The 27,439-nt window shown below is 41.9% G+C and overlaps 1 protein-coding gene and 1 long non-coding RNA gene across 3 annotated transcripts in view; one reads left to right on the top strand and one right to left on the bottom strand.

Moving 5' to 3' along the window:
• ITK (IL2 inducible T cell kinase) overlaps positions 1-27,439 on the bottom strand; it is a 63,041-nt gene that overhangs the window by 29,690 nt on the left and 5,912 nt on the right. For both annotated transcript variants that reach the window (XM_061151827.1, XM_061151828.1), the window contains exons 2-6: positions 13,267-13,371; positions 11,548-11,629; positions 9,016-9,144; positions 4,340-4,380; positions 303-454 (exon numbers count right to left, since the gene is read on the bottom strand). In XM_061151827.1, coding sequence (XP_061007810.1) covers positions 303-454; positions 4,340-4,380; positions 9,016-9,144; positions 11,548-11,629; positions 13,267-13,371 — 509 coding nt within the window. The remainder of the gene's footprint in view (positions 1-302; positions 455-4,339; positions 4,381-9,015; positions 9,145-11,547; positions 11,630-13,266; positions 13,372-27,439) is intronic.
• Positions 92-27,439, top strand: part of LOC133062610 (uncharacterized) — a 40,518-nt gene continuing 13,170 nt past the window's right edge. The window contains exons 1-2 of the long non-coding RNA XR_009694214.1: positions 92-352; positions 6,549-6,637. This is a non-coding gene — a long non-coding RNA (uncharacterized LOC133062610). The remainder of the gene's footprint in view (positions 353-6,548; positions 6,638-27,439) is intronic.

The raw sequence follows: 27,439 nt of genomic DNA, 5'->3' as shown, positions 1-27,439 counted from the left end.
TGTGGAACAAGTTGCCATTCTCCCAAACTGTGGATATCGGTGGTAAAACCCAGAAGATTTTTAGATGAGTTTGGAGGTTGGGACCTGGCTTGATAAGGTCCAGGGAGTAAGTATGCTGAGTGACTGCCTCCCAGGCTCTTCTGAGAAGGGGAAGACCCTTTTCAGCAACTTCCTCCTTCCTCCTCCTTCTGCCTCTGCCCTCCTCTCCTAACTCAGTGCCATGGTCTCTCTGAGAGAGGCAGGACAGTCTTTGTCCCCACCTCCCCTCGAAAGCTGGGACAGCAGCCGCCCAGGCGCCTTACCCGTTCCTGTCCTGAACCCTCCACCAGTGAATCTCAGAGCTGTCGAGCAGGTAGTACTCCTCATTGCGCTGTAGCATGAGTTCCTGTGAATCATTCGTTTGGTAGTCATACAGGGCAATGACCACGGTTTCTTCAAGTTCCCGAAGTGACCGCTGGAGGAGGGAGACAACAAAATCAAGCAAAGATGTGAGAAAGGAGGTAACCGGTGGAAAGCAAGGTCAGCGAGTCCCTGGGCTGTAACTTGCTCTTGGACCTATGCCAGTTCAGACGCCGGTTCCTCAAATCCACTGGGGGTACTCGCTGAGGCCATTTGCCTTCCTCTAGTTGGCTTTCTTATTGTCAGGCTCGTGATATGGAATAGGACACAAAGACACGCATTACCTGGAATTCACCGCCTCTCCCATTCCAAGTGGTAAACTCTGACTCTCAGTGAATTCCAGGCAGCTATGCTTGTCACAGATATCTTGTTTCTCTACTTAAGCCATGTCATAATTCACAGCTTCTCTGCTAGAAGCATCACATTCTTGGCAAAGGTGATGAAGTCAACACTACATCATTTAGTTCATGCTTTCCTACTTTTATTTTTGGGTTTGTCCAGATCTATAGAATCATGGACTGTTGGAGCTGGAATGTCTCTGAGAGATCATTTAGTTCACTCTTTTGTTTAGAATAAGGAAACTGAGGCCCAGATGGGGAAAGTTTAGCAATTGAATTATTCTTATGCTTTCTGTACTACATCCCATAGGATCTCTTATTCCTCTGATGGGCTCTCTTGCTTGTATCACTGTTTTCAGTATCTTTCTTAGGATGAGATATTGAAGACTGAAGAGGTCCTCATGTAAGGAGTCACAAGTGTTCAGGGTGGACACACCTGCTACAGGTTAGCAGGCTTTGTGAGATAGCAAATGTGGGAAGAGATTGGATCAGTGGCTAGAGTGAGATTCAGTAATGGGAAATCAGAAGTTCTCTGAGTGCACTTAAGTATTTGGTGGCATACAAATATTGGAGATTAAAAAATAAAATCACACTGATACAGTTTGGATTTGAAGCCTAGATTATTTGTGGAGCTTGTGAGATGATATATTGAGTACTACAGACGAGAGTTGTTGGGCTTGAGGCTGTCACCCTACGAGCTAATGGAGGAAGGAATTGTGTTCAAGGGCAGGAGGATAAAGGAAAATATGGTAAGGTATTCATCTCATTATAGATCCAACTGATTGATTAATTATTACTAAGACAAAGATCAGAGTGGGTTTCTCAAACCATGTGAAACCTTTCCATAGGGAGTAGTTTGGACATCTATGGGGGTGTTTTGAATGTCACAAAGATTGAGGTGGGCTACTAGCATTGAATGGGAGAGGGTCAAGGATGCAAAACACCCTGCAGCATACCACATCCTAAACGACTTTTGAATGTCCTGTTAGATATTCCAGAGAAGGCCTCCCCCTTATATGAAGTGCTTGGTTTCCTAGGAGGTAGCCACCCTTTATGTGGAGGGCAGATTACACTTTGTTTAGTTCAGAACTTGACCAAGAGTTGTTTGTTCTTTTGGAAAGTGTATCACAGATGGTAATACTGTCTTTGAGTCACTGATACTACATTCCTGGAACAGTTGCATTTGAACTGCCAAATTTAACAGGATTCAAATACAGGTGCGTTTTATTATTCTGTCCAGTATAGTCATGCCCAATATTTATATATAGAAACATGTATGGATTTGTATAAGTTATTTTATTTTCCTTTTTAAACATTATGGTTAGAACATTTATTGGTTCTTTTTGAAAGTATGTATTTACATAAGTGGTATTATCTATTTAATTTCTTTCTGTTATAATAAAGGGGGCTTTATAAAATATTTGTCAGAAAAAGGGAGTACTGGGTCTGATAGGATTGAGAACCATGAGATTCCACTGAGAAAATGAAGGGATGGCATTTGGAGAAACTGAGACTCTGGGCTCCAGAAGGGCTATTTGGGAGCCCAGGAGATGAGATGAGTCATGGAATGGGGGAATAGTCCTGTCTCCTGGCCACTCTACTGCTGGTCTCAGAATGGCCCTGATTTCTGAGAGCTCCTGACCCCAGTAGGGGAGAGCTCCACCCAGCTGAGACTGGGCCCTCCCAGGTGGGAGTGGCAGGGGTAGTGTGCCTTAACAAGGAAGCCACAGATGTGTGTCTGGGTGGCCCTCAGGAAGTCCTTCTGGGTTGATGGGGACAGGCTGCGAAAAGGGCTGAGTTCTTGTGTACGTGGGAGGACCAAGAGTGAAATATAACCTCATCTGCATCCACAGGCTAGAGAGGCCTGGAGTTCTCAATTACTCTGATCATGAATGGTTTCTACCCTGACCAATAATAGCCACCCTCCACCCTCTGGAGAACTGTCCCCAGTCCATAGACTCTCTCACACTAAGCATCAGGCCTGTTGCTCAGATCAGATTAAAAGTATAGCCTCTATAGATGCCGACTCAAGATGCCATCACTTAGTCTAGAACAGAACATGAAGGTGATGGGAGAAGTGATTTCAAGTAATTCAAGATTGCTGTAGATTTAGATGTATTATTGAAACTGCAACCATGATTCCAACAGCCCTGTGGCTGGTGTCCTAAAGCTGTTCCTCCAAGAAGTCTGAGAAGCTAAGTGGTGGTGTCCAAAGGGAGGTGGATATGCCCTTTTTTCTGACTTTTACCTTCACTAATAGTGAAAAACCAGATAGAAGCAAGCCAGCCTAAGGTGCAGAGGTATGGGTTTAGGTGGAACTGTTGGAACCACCTGCAAGCCAGGGCAGTGGGATTCCAAACCATATTTTCAAGGGTGATGGTAAAATGGTCTTTAGAAGATGAATGAAGTAAAATGGAAAAGAGCCCATTTTCTGCTGCAATTTAAATACACTTCTTTCTTGTTGAGTGAGAGAGGGCTGACAACAAATCTAAAAGTCAGCCCAGTTTTGAACGATGTAGAATTTCTCTTATGGGGAAGCTGCCAGTGTTTGAAATGTCACCATAGTGGCTGGAAAAAAAAGTAGGGTTCATCCTTCAGGAAGAAGCATGAGGGAGCGGAATCAGTATGTTCTGGAATAAAGACCAGTTACTCAAATGTGGATATTGGCATTGGTATTACCATAAAGTGAGGGCTAAGATTGCTTTTTCTCCTGTTTTTTGTTTTGTTTTGTCTTTTCGACTAAATAGCTTCCCGAGAATTGACTTGATATCGCTTAAGTCTTGCAAGTCAGTATATTAGACCAGTGTTTCTCAAACTCCAGCATGCCTTAGAATCATCTTGAGGTTTATTAAAGTGCAGATTACTGGTCCCTTTCCCTAAAGTTTTGCATGTCAGAGGTCTTAGGGTGTGGTGAGGTTGGGCAGCGGGAGAAGGGGTTCTGAGAATTTGCATTTCTAACCAGTTCCCCAGTGATGCTGATGCTGCTGGTCCAGGGACCAGACTTTTGGGAACGACCACTCAAGTTAAAGACCACCACACCAGGAACCCTCTAGCCTACTATCTTGACTACCAAGTTACCGAATGGCCTTCGGATAACCTCTCGTGGGACTTGCTTTTCCAAGCTTTCACATGAGAATAAAATTATAACCCTCTGAAGTGGCCAGAACAGATAGTGAGTTTTGAAATGACTAGTAAAAGCATGGACCTGCTTTGAAGAATTTGAAGTGTTCTCAGGTGTATGCTTCCAAAATGCTTGTCTGTCAAAGGGTGGAGTAAATACACCATTTTATGTGACTGTGAGCTGTTATTAGGCCCCAACCTAGTCAAGGTACTTGGATGCACAGTATGATACTGAGAAGTGTTTGTTGAGTGAAGGCGGTGGAGTGAAGATTTTGGCAGCTGAGTGGTCATTTTACCTGGACCCACCCAGGAGACAAGCTGGGCCCAAGAAACCCACAGTGTTGAGTTCAGCTGCATCGCAACGAGGTCAGGGTTGAGAAACCTGAGCAGACGGGAAACCCAAGCAGGATGACACCAGAGCAGCAGCTTGAGGTTCCCTGGGCCCCCGCCTCCCCGAGCCCAGACCTTGTGCTTTCACTCACCCTGTTGTCTTCAGGAGTAGGAGGAAGAGGCTTCTTTGAAGCTGAAACAAGAAAAACAGAAAAAGAAAATGAGCATGAAACCGAATGTGCCCAGCTGGAGATGAACGGCTGGGGGCTTTTCAGAGAAAAGGGGCCCCAAAGAGAACAGCAGGAGAAAGGATGAGACACAGGGCCTGGGTTTTCTCTCTTTCAGCCTGCATGTTCCTGATCTCATTTTCCAGGAGACACCAGAGACTTCCAGAAGCCCCTCTTCCGGTACTCCCAGAAAAGCCCAGTGCAGAGGGGTTCCCCGGTCTCAGTGTGTGTCCTTTCCCAGAGGCACAGAGCCTCCACAAAGGCACCCCCACCTGCTGAGCCAGGACTTGGAATTGGTGACTCAGGGGGACCGTGACTCACTGGCTTCCTGATGCCCCTGTGGGCTTGGAGAGAGGGTGGATGAGGCGAGAGGTTGTCATGCTGCTTTGTGAGAGGGCTGTTATCTTAAGGCTCCGAGTGTTTGTTCTCGCCGACTCCTCCAGACAACACCCCAACACCTCTCTCTGTTTATGTGTTTGTGTCTCCATGTCTCTCTGTCTTTCTTTGCAGTCTCTTCCTTCTTTCCTCCTTTCTCCTTTCTTCTTTCTCTCCCTTTCCCTCTCTCTTTCCTTTCATCTCTTCATCTGTGTCTCTCAGGATTTCTCCTTTAAGGCAGAAGTCCCCAGCTTTTTTGGCACCAGAGATTCGTTTCGTGGGAGACAATTTTTCCACAAATCCAGGGAGTGGGGTGGAGGAAGGGGTGGCTTCCAGATGATTCAAGTGCATTATATTTATTGTGCATTGTATTTCTATTATTATTGCATCAGCTCCACCTCAGATCATCAGGCATTAGATCTCAGAGGTTAGGAACCCCTGGTTTAAGGCACTAAAAAGGCCCAGTGTGGAATCAGTGGACTGAAGCTGTGTGTCTGTGTGGTATGGGGAGGCAGTGTCTAGGCTTCTGCTCAGTTCGAAGACTTCTTGAACAGTTAGAGATAAGCAGAGGGTGGGTGGCATCCACAGGTAGTGAGCACCGTATCTCTGCAGAGGGTTGACTTGGAACTGGGCAGCCATGTCTGGGATGTGGTGAGAAGAGATCATACATTGACACTGGAGCCCAGACCCTGTGCTGACACCTTAATCAAGAGCTGCTGCTGCTGCTAAGTCGATTCAATCGTGTCCGACTCTGTGCGACCCCATACACGGCAGCCCACCAGGCTCCCTGTCCCTGGGATTCTCCAGGCAAGAACACGAGTGGGTTGCCATTTCCTTCTCCAATGCATGAAAGTGAAAAGTGAAAGTGAAGTCTCTCAGTCGTATCCAACCCTTAGCAACCCCATGGACTGCAGCCTACCAGGCTCCTCTGTCCATGGGGTTCACCAGGTAAGAGTACTGGAGTGGGTTGCCATTGCCTTCTCCATAATCAAGGGCAGGCTGGGATATTAGGTATGCAATTCACTTAGAAAAAGGAAACATACATACATAATGGGAAACATGGTTCCATTACAGCACTCAACTTGGTGCCAAGAGCCAGTTACCTTAACCCCAACTCCACCACATACAAGCTGGGTGGTCTTGAGCCCTTTCTAGCCCTGAGTATTCTGTGCCTGATCTCTTCTTCCTCTAGCCTTGCTCTTACCTTTCTTCCTCCCCCTCTGTGTGAAGTTTGTGTGCAGTGAAACTTGTACGTGGGGTTAGTTCTGGCTGCATAAGTGGGTGCTGCTGTTGGTTGAATATTTGCTAAGTCACTTCAGTCATGTCCTACTCTGTTGAGACCCCATGGACTATAGCCCACCAGGCTCCTCTGTCCATGGGATTCTCCGGGCAAGAATACTGGACTAAGTAGCGATTCCCTCCTCCAGGGGCTTTTCCTGACCCAGCAATCAAACTGCATCTCCTGCATCTCTTTCATTGCAGGCAGATTCTTTACCCACTGAGCCACCCGGGAATCCTGTGGATTGATATAACAGAGCCCATTTTAAATTCAGCGACCTCTGTTACTTCCCAGGCAGACACACATGTACTCTCTCAGCTTCAGATTCTTCTGTCCACAAAGGGAATGACTAGCAGACACAGTTGCCATTTACAGAGCCGGCTAAGTGCCAGCAACGGTGCTAGGAGCTTCCCCAACCCCATTGACTCTCCCAGCAGCCCCAGAAAGTAACCACTTATTATCATTGTTCCCATTTTACAGATGAGAAAGCTGGCCAAGAGACTCAGAAAGTTAAGTGACAAATATGAAATCACAGAGCGAGGATACTGAAGGGCTGGAACTCACAACAGGTGTGTGTGTTTTTTTTAATCCCAAAGCCCTGTCCTCTTAGACCCTCATTGTATTTGTGCCCAACACTGGGAATTGTACAAGCCTTGCTTCTTGAAAACTGCCCTCGAGTCTGTCAAAACTATGGTGCATGAGGTTACTTAAACCAAACCAGAAGAAGGGAGAATAAGAACAGACTCAGATGAGGAGATGGCAGTAGGTCCATCAGCAGAGTGACTGTGCAGTGGTTAGACCCTGGCTTCATTTGAGGAGGAGGTTAGCATGACCAACCCTGACCCGGTGAGTCATTCAGATGTTCTGCACACCTCTAACATGTGTGTACCACCCAGTGGAGGGGAATACTGTGTCCCTAGGAATAGCCACTACATGCATGGAGAAAACTGCAAAATGGAAACAGATTCAAAGGATTTCAGAATTGGAAAGGAATTTAGAGAATATTTCATCTTAAGACCCCTTAAATTTCTGCTTCCATTTTAGTGATGAGGACACCATGGTCCTTGTTAGCCAAGTGACCCATCCAAGGGCCTACAGCAAGGTTCCAGCAGGAATTTGGAGACAACTTTGACTTTGGAAAGAGCTTTCAGTCACTGGCAAGCCCATGCCATCCTGTCCTTGTGGTTGATTCCACCCACATAAAACCTATTTCTTTTTCATTAGATATGGGCTTTTGTATGGTCCAAAGAGCTAATGTAGGGAATCACTGACCTCTAAAACCAGGCAAATGCTTTTCTGGGCCAAGGGACTGGTAACTCTGAACTTTCTCTCCCAAGGTGGAGGGTGAGAAGTAGTGGTTTTTAAAGTGGCACTAAGAGGGGCTGCAACTCAGGAAGCGGCAGAAAAGCCAGCCACGTGTTACATTTAGCACATCCGCCGTGGGCTGTCAATCTGAGGTACTGGGTTTTAGTGCAAAAAAGAAACTGACAGATGAGAAGAGTTAAGTAGGGTAAGAGAGGCTGAGAGGAAAGGGTGTTGGAAGAAAACAACCCGTATGATCCGTCATTTCTAGTCAGCCATGTCTCCGCAGTGCGCTTCCTCACTGCGTAACCTCGAGGGTACTGAAGTGCTCAAGCCTCCTCTTTCTTCAACATCATACCATCTACCCTAGATGGTTGTGAGAAGTAGGAGTGTAATGTGTGTAAATGTGCCTCAGAGTGGAGTTGCCCTTCACTGGGAGTTCAGGGCCCAAAGTCATGCATGCATGCTCACTCACTCAGTCATGTCCAACTCTTTGTGACCCATGGACTGGAGCCTGCCAGGCTCCTTTATCCATGGGATCTTCCAGGCAGGAATACTGGAGTGGGTTGCTATTCCCGTCTTCTTGGGATCTTTCTGACCCAGCGACTGTACCTGCATCTCCTGCATTGGCAAGCAGATTCTTTACCTCTGAGCTATCTGGGATGTGCCCCCTCCAAATTCATTACATAAATTAAAAATGATTCAAATGCCAATCCCTAGGACCTAGGTCTTTGACTTCAAAGGCCAAAGGACAACATCTTTTGTTTCCGCTTTGCATTTAGGCTGTGGCCTCCTTCTCTCTGAGACTGTGGAGTTCAAGGGCAAGTAAGTAGAGCCGGGGAGAAGCCACATTGTAAAATAAGCAGGTTTTTTGTTTTACTTTCTTTCCCCTCCAAATGTGTAGAATTCAATTTGTGTTATAAACACATGTGTGAGACGATGCCACTCTAATAGATAATATTGTGTATCTCTATATATCTATAAGGCTGTCACTACAACTTCAGATTTAAGGAGACTGTGCCTTTCAAATTTCCTAACTTGAAGGTATAGCAATGCTTCTCAAACTTAACCGTGCACCCAGATATTGTTAAAATACAAATTCTGATCCAACAGACCTACGGGGGCCCTAGAATTTGCATTCTAACCAGTTTCCAGGTGCTGATGATGCCGCTGGTCTAAGAACCACACTTTGAGTAGCAAGGAGTTATAAAGACATCAGCCTCAAGATGTAGGCTTCCCCAGTGGCTCAGTGATAAAAATATCTGCCTGCCAATGCAGGTTAGTAGGAGACATAGGTTTGATCCCTGGGTCAGGAAGATCCCCTGGAGAATGAAATGGAAACCCCCTCCAATATTCTTGCCTGGAAAATCCCATGGACAGAGGAGCCTGGTGGGCTATAGTCCTTGGGGTTGCGAAGAGTTGGACATGTCTGAGTGCACACACACACATACACACACACTTGAGATGAAAAAACACCAACAGACTGGTGTTAGATGCAGATGACTGTCTTCTGAAATTTCGAAAATGTGAAATTTTGCATTCAATCCTGGACACCCCTGGTGATGGGAAGCAAAGAACCTTTACTTCCTACTAGCAGAGCAGTCAGTCACTATACAAAGAAGAAAGGGAATTCATAACTGCTTACCATTTTTGGTGGGATCGTACTGGGCACAGCCCACTGCAAGCTTTTCCATCTGAGCACAGCACCGCCATCTCCCATCCATCCAGAAATTAGGGTGATACTTGGGCACCAAACTGTTGTTATTCCTTGTTTCTGAAAGGAGTTAGAACCAGCAGAAGAGTTATTTCCAGGTCAGTCACTCAAAAGCCACCAACTTTACAATTCCTTGAGATTGGACCCTGCTGTGTGAACTTGCATGAGTATTACCTAGAGTAGTCAGGAAAAATGGCCTTTTTTCCTGGGCACATAGAAGCATGTATATTGAATTTGAAAGTGAAGTCGCTCAGTCGTGTCTGACTCTTTGCAACCCCAGGGACTGTAGCCCACTAGGCTCCTCTGTCCATGGTATTTTCCAGGCAAGAATACTGGAGTGGGTTGCCATTTCCTTCTCCAATATTGAATTTAGGCATCAGCGGATCTGGATTCTTATCCAGCTGTGCCTTTGGTTAGTTGCGTGTCTTTGGGTTGAGCAAAATCCTCATTTGATTCCCAGTTACCACTGTGCCATGGGATTGTTAGATGGGGTGTCTGGGCCCCACAAAAATGCCTAAGGGAACTCAGGGAAGACAGTGGATGTGATTCTCACCACTCCATCTCTCTCATCTCTACCCATAGCAACTTTGCTTTTATCCTTTCTAGATTTGTGGCTTTAAAGTCAAGCCACAGGAGAAAAGAGGCTTTCCTGATGGAAAAAAAAGTATAAAAAACGGACAGGTTATCTCAAATGCCTCTTTCAGCTCTAACATCCTGTGAGTAAAACCCCTTCACTGAGGGAGAGTGGCCAGTGAGAGTAGTTGGGGCCCTTTTGATTACTTTGTATGTTAGTGTTTGTTCTGTGCCCGTGAATGTTAAACTTGAGAGCACTTCTCAGTTTATCTGGCACTTTCCATTTGAGACTCACAACAATCTTGGAAGAAGATAAGACTTGTATATTTATTCTCATTTTTCAGATAAGGGCATCTTGGGTCCCATGATTTCAGATGGCTTGCCTACCATCAGTCTCTGTAGCTACTTAGATTAATATTTGAACCTATTTTTCCTGCAAATCCGGGCCTTCAGGCTAAATGACAATGATAGTAATACAGACTGAATGCTTTCTTTGGGTATAATTCCAAGTGTCTGCCACGTCCTAGCATCACTGACTCAATGGACATGAATTTGAGCAAACTCCAGGAGACAGTGGAGGACAGAGGAAACTGGGGAGGTGCAGTCCATGGGGTTGCAAAGAGTCGGAGACAGCTTAGCAACTGGACAACAACAACAAACTCTTTTAATTCTCACAATAACCCTATGACTATCGGTTACTAGTCAGGTAAGGAAATGGAGATACTGAAAAGTCAAGGAATTTGCCCAAGGTCACACACTAATTATTGGCAGAGCTAGAGCTTTTTCCTTAGCAGCCTGGTTCCACATCTCATGTACGTAAATACTGTGCTGGTTCTGATTATGCTGTCGAGAAGGTGAGCCCTAAGAAGTACCCTTACAATGATCTGAAAACCTTTAAAACTAGTTGACATTTCTTGGGTGCTGACTATGGACTTGGCCAGTTCCAAGAGACTTACTCTTAGCAGCTCTGGAGGCAGGTGCTTTTTAAAAAAAATTATTTATTAAAATATAGCTGACTTACAGTATTAGTTTCAGATACACAACATAGTGATTCAATATTTTTATAGATGATGTACATACAAGCTTATTATAAAATAGTGACTATATTCCTTGTGCTGTACATTACATTCCTGTGACTGACTTATTCTATGACTGGTCTTTTGTACCTTTTCATCCCCTTCATTTATTTTGCCCCTCCTCCCACCCCTCTCTCCTTTGGAAACTGCTAGTTTACTCTCTGTGTCTGTGAGTCTGTTTCTGTTTTGTGATATTCATTTGTTTTGTGTTTTAGATTATTCATGTAAATTAGAACGTACAGCATTTTTCTTTCTCTGACTGATTTTACTTTGCATAATACAGGGAAGGAAGATACTATTATTATTATTCCCTCCTCCTCTCCTTGTTAAAAATAGATGGGGAAACTGAAGCACAGAGCAGTTGAGTTGCCTGAACACATATGGCTAGTGAGTGGCAGAGCCAGGATTCAAGCCCAGGTCCTCTAACTCGAGGGCCCATGCTCTTGTTCTTCATTCAATACAAGGAGTCAGTAGACATTTTCTTAAAGGGCCCGGTAGTAAATAGTTTGGATTTTGCTTACCAGGAGACACAACTGATACATTGTGGAGGTACTTTCATAACCCTTTAAAATAGAACCACTAAAAAATATTAAAAACAAGCTTATCTAAGAGCCTTACAAAAATAGGTGGCTAGCAGGATTTGCCTGATCCTGTACTGTACTGGTTGTTGCCCAAGTTGAAACTTCGGGAGTCCCCACCAACACCAAAAGGAAGAAATATTTGACCGTCAGCCGCCCTTTATTTGATCATGGAACTCAAGCCTTCTCGAGGATCTAGAGGTCTCAGAGATTCAGTCGCACAGGAGGTTAATTACCTTCTTTGAGGGCCAGCACCCAACGCTGCCGGCTCTCGCGGTCTGGAGCAAACACATACAGGAGGTAGTTGTCGTGAACAACCTGGAAACACACAGAGCGTTCAGGGTGAGCTGTGAAGTCGGAGGTGGATGACTGACAGCGGCCCCTCTGGGTTACTGGGCTGAGAGTGGGGTCTCAGGCTGTCGTCAAAAAGGCAAACATCTGGGTGATCTGGGGACTGGTGCCCCTTTTAGCTAGATGTTTGAATGCTGTGCAGATAAGCCATCACTACATTAAAATGGCTGGAGAAAAGAGTTCCCCACGTAACTAGGCAGATATTTCTTGCATTAATTTTTCAGTGCTTAAAAAATTCTGGTATATGAAAGGGTAAGATATTAGATGATAAATATATAACTGAGATTTCTTTAAACTTATTTTGAAATCAGTGATTTAGGAATTTCCAAAGATAGTACAGAGTTCCTATATACTTTTCACCCACATTTCTTCAATGATGTATCTTTTTTTTTTCATTTCATTGTCCTTTATTTTTTATTTATTTTTTTCATTTATTTTTATTAGTTGGAGGCTAATTACTTTCCAATATTGTAGTGGTTTTTGTCATACATTGACATGAATCAGCCATGGATTTACATGTGTTCCCCATCCCGATCCCCCCTCTCACCTCCCTCTCCACCCAAGTGCTCTGGCCTGGTGCACTGGGAAGATTCAATGATATATCTTAACGTAACAAAATACGTCTTTAAAACCAGGAAATTGACATTGGTCCAGTACTATTAACTATACAACAGATCTTTGGATTTCACCAGGTTGTTTTTTATGCATGCATTAGTAATTGGAGTTTCAATGATGAGAAAAATACGTGTTACTCCTTTTACTTTCAGTACTAAAAATTCCAACTTGTGGAGGTCACTTTTCTAGTAGGAAAAAAATTCTTTCCTATGCCACATTAAAAATGAAATATTAACTCCTCAGATTGACAAACATGAATGGTACCCCAGGATGTGCAAGAAGATATCCACTCTTTTAGAACCATAAATATCAAGAGTGGTAACAAGATTTAGACAATGTCATGACCTAAAGACTAAAGATACTCTCCATCAGCTCTGCTCAATAGAACCTTCTGCAGTGATGGAAATTTAAAATCTTGGCTGTCCAATAAATTAGCCACTAGCCCGTGGCTATTGAAGATGTGAAATGTTTATTCATTCACTGTGGCTTAGTGTGACTCAGAGCTGATTAATCTTGTGCAATTTGAATTAATTTACATTTAAATGTAAGCATTCACATGTGGTTAGTGGCTACTGTTTTGGACAGCACAATTCTGTCAGATAATTCTCAGATTTTAAAATCTGAGTCTTTTTATTCCAGAACTTCCAATCAATTTATAACCAAGGAGTATAATCTATTGTCCGAAATTATAAGTAAAATGCGGTTACAAAATGTTAGGCTTGGGGCTCTTGATTATTTTTTTTCCTCCCCCAGTAATTAGGACTTTCCTTGAGGTAGGGAAGACATGAGGAAAAGGGAAATGAGAGATGACAACTTTTTCAGAATTTTGTAATTAATCTTTGTTGAATGAATGTGTCATTGAAAGAACACAGCAGATTTCTTCTGGGTATGGTCTAAGTCATCTCTGTGCCACCTTCTCGTTCAGTGACTGAGCATTTCAGCCATCATCCAAGGAATGGAGAACTAGACCCCTGGCCTGATGGACTTACCTGAAATGGATATTTGTAGTGACATGGGATGATAATGTCACTTTTCACAATCTCGACACATTTGATTCGGGAGAGTTCGATGGAACCCTTCAAAGTGCGCTTTTTCTGTGGGGAGGAAAAACACATTCCATTTGAGGAAGAAGGAAGACAATATTTTTGTCCAGGTGGCTTCTAGAAATCCATTACTAGATAAGATCCATTGTAAACCAACCCTGCAAATATCCAGATGCTCCTTCTTGGCCCTTGGTGCCTTAGAAGGACACTCTGAAGCAGACTCCTGGGAGAACATGTTATTTGAATCATCTTCTTGATGAAGTGACAGACCTCTGTTTATTGAACTGCTGGGTCTTATATCTCTGAACTTGTGACAAACAGCAGCATTTGCAGAACTGTTGGCTAGAATGGGTAGTGCAGACTCCACATGTGCCAGTTTTTTCTGTTTTGTGCCTATCCATGGCCTTATTAGCATGGCAAGTGAGCTCAGGCCTGACCTGCTTGGTGACAAATACTTTTAGTGGCACCTTTCTTTTCTACATCTGCCTTCTCTGTGTCCCTTGGTTATCCATGGTCCCACAGTGGCACCCCTGTAGGACATTCCTGACTCTGCTCTGTTACTATCCCATCCAGTTATACTGGCCCCAGGTTTCATCTCCTTGGAAGCTTACTGGATGTATTCCTTGATAATTAATTCACGTAATGGTCTTTGTGACTTGTAATGATGTTATATGTTACCGATTTCTAAAGGTCCTTGTCCTTGGATCCCAGGAGATGTTAGATTGGTAGACCAGCAGGCTCCATGGAAGGCTAGTTAGGGGAGAGCTCCTGGAGAGCCAGGAGCCCTTCACAGGTGCCTGGAATTAGGCTTCTGTTGAGAATAGAATTTAGTTCAGTTATGGAACAAGTTGTAAAACACTTCATTCTAGCTTATCCTTAAGAAAGAGGTAGCACACATGGTGGTGAATTGGAGACAAGATTGGAAAGGGCTAGGGACAAAGTTAGGCTCTGCCTCCAACCATCTCTGTGACCTTGGAACAAGCATCAAACTTTCCTGAACTTCAGTTTCCACATCTGTTCTCAGATGTGAAGATAATTATGCCTACCCTTGAAGTAATGATTGCAGACTAAAATAGGAACAGGTAAACTAATTACCTGGCTTATGATGGATGCTCTCAATAAAGGATACCCTCCCAGTGAAAGAGGCTAAAGAAGTCCTAACTATGGCAAAAGAGCAGTGATATATGAGGGCACTTGCTGGGTATTTGGGGAGCTAGGACACCATCAGATTCTCCAGAAATGAGCTCAGACTTTACTTACCACTTTTTGATATGAAGCTTGGTGACTGGCCTTTGCTTTAGTAGCTGAGGCACAGAACTAAGATGAAAAAAGTCAAGGTGTGAGAAGTACCCCCTATCAAATACAGGGAAGTTTTATGGAATTTCTTTCTAAAAAGTTTTCTCTCTGGAAACTTTATTTTTGAAAGTACAAAATCTACCCATGTTCATTGTAACAAATAAAGCAATATGGAGACATGTGATAAAATTATTTCTAGTATCTTAGCATTCTACCCTTCTCTACAACTCTGAGGTAGCCAAGGTTAACCATTTGGAATGTACATGTCTTTCCCACACATATTTGTGGAATATAAATAAACAAAAATGACATCTTCTCCACATAATGGTCTTCAACGTGCTTTAGTAATCTCAGGATGTATTAAGAGATCAGTCTTCCCTTAAAAACCTCTGAAAACATATGCCCTTTGAAGCCAAGCTATCTTCTCAAACTTCCCAAACTTTAGATTCTTCCACAGCTAAATACATGTCCTGATCCTGCCCTTAATTATAGTCTTCAGAATGGTTAATCTGTTTTCAAAAGCAGAAGAGCACAAGAGAGCTGCTTTTTCAACAACCATCTGCAGCTACAGGTGGTAAACAAGGAGTCTGAGCTTTGAGGTTATCTTGGTTTTTAACCTCTGTTGGGTTATTTCCTTAGTAGTGTACATAGCGAAATGCAGCAGAAGGCTCATGGCAGTAACATGACAACTCTGTCTACAGAGCTGCTCCCTGGAACCTACCGAGTCCTGCATTCCTGAGGGCAGAGACCAAGACATCCGTTATGATATCCCTCAAGTCTGTCACAGTGGCTAGTCCACAACAGGTGCACCATTAGGATGATATGAACAAAGGGCACCATGTTGGAACACAGCTTAAATAGTCTCAATCAGACTTAAGGCTCGTGCATTTAGCTATTCAGGAATATTTCTTGCCAGCACTGAACCAGGGCTATTCTGAGTGCAGGAAGCAGAGAGACGAAAAGAGTAGACTTTCTCATGGAGTTCTAGTCTAGTCAGGAAGGTAGACAATATAAAGTGCTCTATGGAGAACAGGATAGGTTGATATGATCAGTTGGTAGTCACAGTCACACAGGCCTTACTGGAGAGAAGGCATTTGAAAAGAGACCAGAAAAATCGAAAAAGGAGCCAGATGTGAGAAGATATAGGAGACTGAGCACAAAATAGAATAAACAGCAAGAGCAAAAAGCCCTGGGATAGAAACCTTCTGGATAAGTTTGAGTTGTTAATAGCCTGGGATCATCATAGTCAAGGCATCAAGTGGACATAAGTAGTAACTGGAGTGATAAATTGGGATCCAAATTCTATGTGAAGTTCTAAACAAGTGTTAAGCCACAGAAACATATTGAGAACTACATAGGGAATTTAAAATTTTCTATTAGCCACACTAAAAATCGCAAAAAGAAAAAGTATAATTAATTTTAAGAACACAGTATTTTATTTAACCCCCTGTTTCTATTATCATTTCTACACATCATTGACATGAAAAATTGAGACTTATTACATTTAAGGACTAAGTCTTTGAAATCATGTATTTCACAACACATCTCAATGTGGATTCTCCACACAACAAGTGATCAGTTGCCACACAAGCCTGGAAGCTACCTTTATTGGGCAGTGTGGCTTCAAGATTTCCAAGGAAGGTTTCTCCAAACTCAGATGATCTCCTTTGACTTCTTAATGTTTGTTGAGTTCCAACATAGATATTTAGAGACTGTCAGGTGAGCCTTCTGTTGAAATGGATGTCATGTTCCATCATCAAAGCTTAGTCTCATTCCCAGAGGAATGATCAGGCTCCCCCCTCACAGTCTCTCCTGCTTGGTCAGTCTCTCCAATTCCTGAGGCCTCCTCAGATCTGCTAAGTGGTAAACAGCAGGGTAATCTGTGCCTTCCCTGAGCCGGGCACAGGGGACAGTCAGTCAGCAAACTAAACACAACTTCATCTCTGGGAAATGGTGATGGCCTGTAATCATCCCAAACAACTGCGCTATTTCTGAAAAAGGCCAGCCTCAAACCTTCCAAGGAAACCACACAAAAGCCACCAGAGAAAGAGAGACACAAAGTAAAACAGGCACCGCTCCGGGTGAGAGATCGCAGAACTTCTCTTGACCTTGTTTCTTTTCTTGGCCACGTTCAAAGCTGTCCACCCATTCCAGAGTTTCACCCCAGACGTCGGACGTGTATCAAACACTATCCAAGAAGATGCTTGATGCCCACCTAGTTGTACAAAGTCCAGCTGGTGCAAATGTCTTTGATATCTCCTTTCTTTTTATATTACTATATGAAATGGAATTTTGAATTGTGACTTTCTTTCAAAGAGAGGCAGGAAAAAACAAAAGATTTTGGGAGCATTTCCTGTACTTCAGGCACTCAAAGGGCATCTTATTTGGTCATGATCTTATGAAGTATATTATTCCCCTGTTTTTTAGGTGAGGACATTGAGGTTCAGAGGGGCCAAGTCTTTTTATAAGTGAGCATACAAGCGCAATTCTATGACTGCAGAACCTGAGTGGTTAATGACTGCTTCATGGCTTAGTACCTGCCCTGATTTAATGTAGGAGACTTTTATTCCCTGAACCTAATGCTGAACAATCAGTTGTGTGGTTGATTACTCCAAGCCGTGACCCAGCAGAGATTTGTTTCTGCCGTTTCGTAGTGCAGTGCTTATGTTGAATTTCAAAGTGGGAGCACAGAACTCCCTCTTTGCTGGTGTAATATTGGCTCCTTAGCTGCTCAGCTAGTCCAGCAGATACATCAGTAAGAAGCTGTGTATCTATCATCCATGAAAAGACATCTCCACCCTTCTGAAAACAACAGAACTTCAACTTTCTCCTCTGATGAGGCTGAGTGGGACAGAAGCAGAACTTTCACATCAGGCAGACCCTTTCTGCGAGATTATCTGTACAACCTCAGGCAAGTGTCTCAATTTTTTGGTTGCTTTGCTGTTTTTTTTTTTTTTTTTTTTAAGTGGAAATAATAACAGTCCTTGAATCATTGGGTTAAACTAGAGGATTTGAAAGAACCATGTAAACCTACTAGCAAAAAAAAAAAAAAAAAATCATTCAAAAGATAAATCAACCACTAAAGTGTTACTTCCTCTCCTTTCCTTCTCCAAATGGTGCCCATAGAACAAGATTTCACCCTCTTGTCGTTATGTGTTCACCTTTTCTTTGGGGATTTTCTTTCAGGCAAATATGTACTGGGAAGCACCATTTGGGAGAATGATATTAATATTTAACTGATGATCCTGGTGATTTTGACATTCTGGAGTTATTTGTTTGCCAATTATTTGTAAAATCAGGACAAAACTTTAAAAGGGGCCTGTTGCTTGATCCTCCCCGCTGTGTCACATTTGCTTACATGTCAGCAAATGTGATGACTTTAGTTCTCTTCTTCCCCTTTCCCTGGGCTGTCAAAACCTTCCCCAAATAGTCATTCACCTAATGTTCAACTTCCTGATAGTTTAAGGCGTGGCTTGTATCACAGAAGTTTGATTAGGACAGATTGTAGGGACTTAAGCCCAGAGGGAGATTTGACAGTAAAATTTCAGGCATCTGAAAAAGTGTTGTTCAAAAGGAACCACTATTTTTCAAAGGGGAGGGATGGTTTTAAGACTTTCTTGGATCACACTGTAAAAGAAGCCACATGGTACCTTTATCAGAATTTCCTTGAAATGACCTCAGAGAAGGAAATAGCAATCCACTCCAGTATTCTTGCCTGGAGAAGAATTCTATGGACAGAGGAGCCTGGCAGGCTAGAATCCATGGGGTCACAAAAAGTCAGACACAACTGAGCGACTAACACAGTTTGAAATGAGGAAGTCTTTCTGATGATGATGTTAACCAGGCATTTTGAATATTTCACTCATTGCTCCTTCTGGGGTGTGGTACAGCCATTGCCCCTATCTGAAATGGCACTATGATGCAATTGAAATGGAAACTGATGTCATGTGAGGTGAAACTTGGGGGTTGCTGTCCCCTACCTCAACCAGAATGCAGGCTATCAGTTCTAAGATTGGTTTTCGGGGCTTTCCTGGATTCTAGTTTCATCTCTGCAAAGCATGCTGGAGGTAACCCATGCGTTCACTCCCAGTCTCCCAATGCAGCTTTTGGTCTTTTACAACAAAGGGAACCCTCACATTGCGAGAAAGAAAAGAAGAGATTCGGAACTTGGAAAAGTCATGGTTTGAATCCCTGTAAGAACAAGTAATATTGGGCAAGTTGTCTGAGTTCTCTGGGTTTAGTTCTCTTAGGTCTTCTTAATCATTTAGTTCTTGGGGAGTCACGGAGATGCTGCCAGTTGCAACTCAGGTATATAACAACCTGAGCTACTTGGTACCTGATAAAGATGGGATCTTTATCATCTCACTGGAAACAGCAGCACCTTCTAGAATACCAGTGTAATTTGTAACTAACTGCTGCTGGTTCTTCTCCTCTGCCAGCCTATCTTCCCTTGGACCTACCTCCCTACTCTCACTAACCTTCAAAGTTCTGGGAGGGTCTGGAGCTAATGTAGCAGATTGTGAGGCTTCTGGACTGACTTAAAGCCAGGAAACTATGATCCATCCCACACCTGCCCTCTTGTCTTTCCTTTTTTCCACAAGACCTTTTAGTCGTGGCTTTCCTCAACTCAGCTTTTCACACTGTGGTTTATGATGAGGCTGGTTGTGCTGTGGGGAAAATTCTCAAGCTTCCCTTAAAGTCTGCCATCTTGTTAGCAGTAGCACCCTGACTACCTGAAAATAAAAGGATTTTACCTACCCCCTCCTCCACCTCCTCCCCGCCCCCGTCAAAAAAAGAAAAGAAGAAGAAGAAAAAAGAAACAGGACTACACTCGTGTACAGTTTCCAGATGCTTTTGAGATCCTCTATTAAAATTATGAATGCATTTTCTCACAAGAAACTATTAAAAGCAGATACTCCTGGGAGGGGTTCTGGGGTTTGAGAGTAGAAAGTAGAATGAGAGCCTTTCTTTTCACCTCTTGTCCTTCTATACAGTTTCACTGGTTTACCATAAACATGTATTTCTTTTATTGTATTTAAAAGCAGTTATCTAAAATAAGTGAATACATTTGCCTTATAGGATCTATCCTAAGGAAACATTTATTCAAGATACATAAAGACACAGGAAAAAGGATGTTCCTCATGGCATTATTTATTACACTAAAAAGTCTAGAGAAACCTAAATATCTACCAATAGACAAATGGTCATGTTAGTCATGGTTCATCTATCTTGTGGCCATTCTGTAGCTATCAACAAAGAGTAAAGTTAGTCTATACAGAAGGGAAAATATATATATTAAAATGTAAAAATCAGGTTTAGAGCAATAGATGGAACAGAATCTCATTTTTAGGAAAAGATAATAAAATATATAATAATATGTCCAATAATCAAAGAAGTATTACAGGTAGGAATGCTGCTATCCTGGTTCTCCTTTGTGGATGACATCAAGGCAGATTTTTGCAGTGTAAGTTATATATTACTATATTTCAAGTTTTTGCAGTGAGTGTATAAATTTATTAAGCAGGAAAATAAAAGTACTATTTTAAAGCAGTCACAGATTTTACAAACACTACACTGTAATACAATTTTGGCAGATGACTATGGGAGAAGGCCAAGAGGTACACATCACATGCTGGGTGTGCAAAATGATGAAGCTCTTCATGCTTGTAACTTCATGTCCCCATTAACAGTCAGCGGCATCCAGATGGATGGCCACATGGATCATTTGTATCCATACAGGTTCAAGTTCATGACATTGCCTCTCATGTTCTTCTTGAGTGATAGCCACTTTCTTCATAAATTAATAAAGCAGCTCTGTGTGCTTTATTATATGGTATATCTGTCTTTGATAATTCTAGAATTCTAGAATAATTCAAGAATGATTCTGAACCTCATTCTTCTTAGCAATGATAGCAGTGATCTTAGTCTTAAAAAAGCAGTTTGTTTAAATTCTTGAAACAAGTGGGTAGAGAGAAAAGGACTTAATGTAGCAATTAAGAGCAAGAACTAAGTGGTACAGAGTAGATCCTGAAGATGTCCTGCACATTTTGTCTCTCAGCACCTCTGGTCTTTGCATGCTCTTTCAAAGCCTTCTTTCTTTCCAGAATAGGGTATGTCAGCTTTTTAAAGAGCTTTAAAGAATATATTTCTGTATCTTTTTCAAGCACTGGAGAGTTAGTAACAAAAGTATATAGATGGATAACAATGTCATTAGATTTTAGGAAATCTAAAAAGGTATGTTCAATTAACATTTGTTACTTGGTTGAGATGGAGGGAACAGCAGGTAAGATTAAAAGTGCAGCAGAAAGTAATATTTGTGGACCCTATGACAAACTCTTAACAGAAATGATTTGAATAAGTTATCTAGAATGATTGGCAAGTGGATAACAATTTCTTGACAATGAAAAGGAAAGTGAAACTAGTCTGCCCAAAGGTTTTAGCTAATAACGAGCTCCTCCAAATTATTATGGAAGACACTAACAAATTATAGAAAGATGGGTAAAAGGGATATAAATTACTCTTAAATATATGAAAAGATGCTCATTCACTATAGTAATGGAAGTGCAAGTAAATTTTACTGAGATACCATTTTTAAGACTATTAGACTTGCAAAGATCAAAACATATGATAATACTGTTGGTGAGGTTTTTGAGAAAGCAAGCATTTCACACATGACCCTGAAGAATGTTGACTAGTACAACTTCCTCGGAGATTAACTTGGTTATGTTCAGCAAAACAAGAGATGCAAATATCTTTTGACACAGCAATCCCATTTTTAGAAATGTTTTCTATAGACCAGGGCTACTCAATCTTGGCATTGTCATTTAATAACATTTTGGGCTGAATTATTCTTTGCTGTGAGTTTGTTATTTGTCTTCTAGGATACTTAGCATCCCTAGCTCCTCTCACCAAAGCCAGTGGCACTTCCTTCCCCAGGTATGACAACCAAAACTTTTCTCCAGACATTGCCAATGATGGGCAAAATCGCCCCTGGTTAAGAACCCCTATGTAGACATACTTATACATGTAGAAAGTGAGATACCTATGAGGTTATTCATTTCTCACTGTTTGTAATGACAAAAAAAATGGAAATGGACTAAAAGTCCATCAAGATGATTTTTTTATCTGTACAAAAAAATATTATGCAATCAAAGGGAAAAAAAGAACAAAGAAGTCCCTTGCATACAGTATAGATTGATCTTTAAGAAGTATTGCTAATCAACCAAAAGAACAGCTAGGAGGCATATGTAGAGCCCACCAGGCTCCTTTGTCCATGGAATTCTCCAGGCAAGAATACTGAATTGGGTAGCCATTCCCTTCTCCAGAGAATCTTCCCAACCCAGGGATTGAACCTGGGTCTCCTGCATTGCAGACAGATTCTTTACCGTCTGAGCCACCAAGGAAGCCCAGGTAGAATATGCTACCACATTGTATGAGAAGTGGTGGGGCGGGGGAGGCGGGGGTGGGAAAGAAAATTTATTTGTATTTACATATGTATACATAAAGTATCATTGTAGGACTTCCCTGGTAACACAGTGGATAAGAATCCACCTCCCAGCGTAAGGGACACAGGTTCGATCCTTGGTCCAGAAAGATTCCACATGCCGTGGAGCACCTAATCCCACACACCACACTGCTGGAGACCACACACGACCCTACTGGAGCCTGCGCTCCAGAGCCTGGACTCCCCCACAGAAAGCCACCTCAACGAGAAATCTGTGCACTGCATCTGGAGAGTAACTCCTGCTCGCCTCAACTAGAGAAAGCCCATACAAAGCAACAAAGACCCAGTGCAGCCAAAAATAAGTCAATTAAATTAAAAGTAAAGTATCATTGAAAGAACTGATAAGTTGATTCTGATAGTTGTTTTCAGGCAAGAAAGCAGTGTGGGATCAAACTACTAGGAATCACTGTTCCCAAGGGAAGCTGTTGCTTTTGTTCTCATGGCCACTATTGTGATCTTGGGCAAATGGCTTCACTTCCCTGTGTCTTGATTGCTTCCTCTCTAAAACAGACCTTGGCTTTTATCTCCTTCAAAGAATTGTGAAGATAAACGAGAAGAATCCAGAGGAGCAAGTTCAGTCCTCTCCTTGTGGTTATTGTTGCAGGCTGCTGCTGTTGATGTGCTGTTGTGTTGTTATTCATGCGGGTCTGCTAGGCTGACAGGAGCGGTCCTACTGGCCCCTGCTCAGGAACTCCATTAAACAGTGCTGGAAACTCACCAGGGAGTCCTTGTCCCAACTCTCCCTTCTCTGCCACCATAGCTCCTATTACATGACTTCTCAGACCCAAACAAGTCTACATCTGAGAATACCTATTGTAGAACTCTTTATCCAATTTTAATATTTGTCCCAGATGTCTGACCTAAGAAAAGATACTTAGCTTCTTCAAGTCTTTGTTTCCTCTTCAATACAATGGGGATAAAAATTGGACCTACTGCATAAGGTTATTGTGAATATTTCTGATATGATACATTTAAAGTACTTAATTTGGTGCCCTGGCACTCAGCAAGGACTCATTAGATATTGGCTCATATTGTTCTGAATTTTACATTGGTTACATTTGAAATTATGGCTTTCTTTTTTAGGATGCATTCTTGGGTTCATGCTTGGATTTTGATAACATGCCTTTTTATCAGTCATACAGTTATTAATCATCTCTTAGATGTATTACTTCCTGGAAAGATTTCCATATTTAACTAATCTCCTTGTCTATTTGTGAATTCCTAATATCACTGGCAGTGAGATACTATCACATAGTTTCCACTTCTTTTGAGTTGGAAGGGTCTTTAGATATCATTCAGTCCAACTTTTTATGTTAGAGATGAGGCTTCAAGGTGAAATGACTTTCTCAACTAGCTTTTATCTTCTCATTTCTACTATTCAATTTACTGCCTCGGGAGACTGAAATCATAGAATTGGAAGCACCTAGGTGATATTTGCTGGTCAAGGGTAAGGCCAAGAGGGTAGGGACAGCCTACCTTGTCCTTGCTTCAACTAGCATACTTCCTCTTCTGCTTCATGTACATGAATGGGAATAGCACCTATCATTCTGTACGAACAGGGGGCTCCATGCTTAGAAAAGTTTTAAAACTTTGATCTAGGCCAATCCCTTGGCAATATGGGCAAGATAACCAAATCCCAGAGAGAAGAAGCAACTGAACAAAGTAACCCAGGTTAATCAGAATCAGATCCCCATTAAGCTGCTGTGTTGTTGCTTTCTCACTTCATTCCACTTTTCTAGGATTCCAGAATTATGGTCTGCTTGAGAGCTTCAGTTCCTGAGGCCCTATCTAAAATTAGAGTTGACCTCTACAGAGCAGTCAGAAATGGCTTATGTGATACGCCCCTGTATTTCATTTGCTTCTTGATAAAGACGCTTGATGATCTAACCCAAAGAGCTCATTCATGTAAACCTTTCAGACACCCTAAGATCATCATCTAGGGAAACTAATATCTTGCAGAGTAGGAGGTTTTGGCTACTCCTTCATTCCTACTATGTAGGGAATGGGTTCATCTACATATACATAGACTTTAAATAAAATAAACTTACCCATGCATAGAATATTATATTTTCCCCTCTCACTATAACATTCAAAACCTATAAAAATAGTGTATTTGAAGATCACCACAACAGTGGGATTCTTTTGTTTTTATTAGTTTCTTCTTAGAAACATAATCTTCTGCAGTGGTACTAGTAACTATTGGTAGTCCCAAGCATTGCTTCAGTCTGTTTGGAAGATTATGTAACAATGAATGGTAGAGATCAGAAAATGCTATCCTGTGATGCATCCCATATAACTCTATCATATGGAGGCATTTTAAAAAGCAGACTGTTCTATATTAGGTATATTATTATTTTTAAACATTTTCACTGCATCTGAAAACAACCTTAAAGTCACATAGCAGATGATAGATAAGTTTGTCAATGTGTTCAGTACAGAAAATAGATAAGTATATCTCTGACATGAACAACTTGATTATTTTAAAAAACATATATTTGAGAAAAATGATTACTTTGGAGTCCACAAATGGAGATGTATCTAAAAAGGATAGTAGAAAAAGAAAAAATAGAAGAATAAATATTTTCACGCATTATAACTACATGAAATTTACATCTGCATGAGAATAAAAATCATCCTCACAGAGACAGTAAATTCATGTCGTTAGACAAAGGAGTTTTGGAGAACGATGGAGTATAATTGTTTCATCAATTTTTTTTTTTTTGACAGTATGGAGATGTGAAGCTTTGCTGCTCTGTCTCGGGAGATTAACTGAAGTGGATTTAACCTGATTCTAACTTGTTTTCAGTCTTTGCTGTTAAACACCACCCAAGCTGAGTGTCAGTCTGAGGTTCTCACTGTTGGTACATCAGGCACTTTTCCACCAAAATATGGAGTAGGGTGATTCTAGACTAAGTATCCCTGGAAGAAGGATGCTGTAAGATATAAGAAAGGGGCTCTTGAACTCTATGTGTTCAACAGGCCAGGTCTTTTCCTACCATGAGACTTCACCCTGCCTGGAATGCTGTTCTCCATTTCTTCCCTTGGCTGACTCTTTCCCATTCTTCAAGCTTCAGTTTAGACAGAAGTTTCTTCTTTGACCACTCTTCCCACTTGGTCCCAGCAACCACTTAATCCTTCCATAGAATCTAAAATAGTCTATATATGCTCTCCATGTGTGTATACTTGCTTGTTGTCTGTCTCCTCCACGAGGGTTTAAGCACGAGGTCAATGTATACGTGCTTGTTGTCTGTCTCCTCCACGAGGGTCTAAGCATGAAGTCAATGTATACTTGCTTGTTGTCTGTCTCCTCCACGAGGGTCTAAGCACGAGGTCAATGTGTACTTGCTTGTTGTCTGTCTCCTCCACGAGGGTCTAAGCACGAAGTCAATGTATACTTGCTTGTTGTCTGTCTCCTCCACGAGGGTTTAAGCATGAAGTCAATGTATACTTGCTTGTTGTCTGTCTCCCCCACGAGGGTTTAAGCATGAGGTCAAGCACCTTGTCTCTTTTACTGACCACTGCATTCCTAGTCTCTAGCAAGGCACCCAGCACATAGCAGGTACACCGAAAATGTTTGCTGAACAAATGAATAAATCTATGTATATCAAAATAGAAACATTTCCTTGATCCAGGATTAAGTTAATAATAATAATAAAATTTTGGCACAAATATATGTCATTTTAGAGAGGAAGGTCTCATATTTGAATATTTTGTAATAGGCAGGTATAATTTCTGTGACTTTTAAATGTAAAAAAAGGAAACTATATTGAGAAGTCTACTTACAAATGACTTTAGGTTAGTGGGAATTATGTGGCAAAATAAGAGTTTGGATCAGATTCTTATTTTATTAAATACCAACAACTTTACTGAGTTTCAAAGAGCTGAATTTTATATGTATGGGACACCATGTCACCATGTCAGAGTTTCTGTTTCTTCCTCTGGATCACTTGAAGTGAGACCCACAAATATTTGAAGGCAAATTCAAACTAATCTCTGGATGAAAATTAGGTTCTGGAAGATCTACTTTTTTCAGTAGGCCTAAAACTCATTGATGAGTGGAAGAATTTATTGCCAGCTGAAGATTACTATTTTATTTGACCCTTAAAATTTGAGAAAAACTTTAAAAAGGTTTTCTGTATGGTCCATTTCTGAGTTTGAGATAAAGACATCACATCATTACACAGATCTCATGGTTCAAGAAACTGAACTCTTGGGCTTTCCAGCTAAACCTTTCTTCCAGACTGAGTCAGGAACAAAGCCCTCATGTGTATAGTCTTGCCCTGTGCCCTATTTTTACTGCAAAAACTGATTAATAGATGCATCAGTCTCTGAGCAGTCAGAATCGAGTCTTATTTTAACCTGTGAGTATCTGCCTCTAAAACAAGAATTCCCTATCCAATGGCTATCTCCATAACACATCAACATCCCATCACACTCAAAAATCAATTCCCAAAGAAACTGTGTTAATGCAGACATCAAAACCACACATCCTTCGCTTTGAGTGGCCTGAATTGCAAAGTACTTTGCTTTGGATTCTTAACTTTTCTTTGCCTGACTTGGCCAGGCCCACATTTCTAGCTCCCAGATGTTCTTCTGAAATCAGTGTGAGTTATGTGACCTTCATTCATTCCCTGGATATTTATTGACCACCTACTACGTGCTCAGCACTTTACTCGATGCTGGTGATACAGGGATGAGTGAGGCAGTTGGTCATGAAAGTGACTTTCCAGTGGATGCAGAGACAGAAAATAAACAGGGCAGCACATCAATAAACCCAATCAAAAGTACAGATACTGAGGTATTGAAGTATTCATGGATTGTAAAAGAAAAGAGAAAAAGAAACAAGATTCTGGGAAAATATTTGAAGAGATGAAAAATAATAAAGAACCAATCCTACAAAAATCTTGAGTGTTCCAGACAGTGAGAGTAGCTAGTGTAATGACCCTGCCCTTGAAGGACCTAAAAGTGAGCACCCCCTTGAGTGTATCTCACCCTAGTCCTGCTTCAGTACAAAGGCCCTATCAGGAGGCACAGCTTGGGGTGCTCAAGGTGTAGAAAGATGGCAAATGTGATAGAAGCATGATGGATGGAGGGACCAGAAGAAATGAATCTGAGAGGCTGGTAGGGGCCATGGATGAAGAATCTTGTAGGCCATGGTTGAGAATTAATTTAAATAGTCTAAACAGTCACAGTAGGATTTAAAGCAGGGCACGGTATCTGATTTCTCATTTTAAAAGTCTATTCTAGGTGTGTGGATAGTAGATTGTATGGAGTCTTGAGTGTCAGTGGGAGCTGAGCCAGAAGGCAACTCAGTCACAT

The sequence above is a fragment of the Dama dama genome, chromosome 9 (assembly GCF_033118175.1).
Source record: "Dama dama isolate Ldn47 chromosome 9, ASM3311817v1, whole genome shotgun sequence".
Lineage (NCBI taxonomy): Eukaryota > Metazoa > Chordata > Mammalia > Artiodactyla > Cervidae > Dama > Dama dama.
This window is presented reverse-complemented; position numbering and strand designations above follow the sequence as displayed.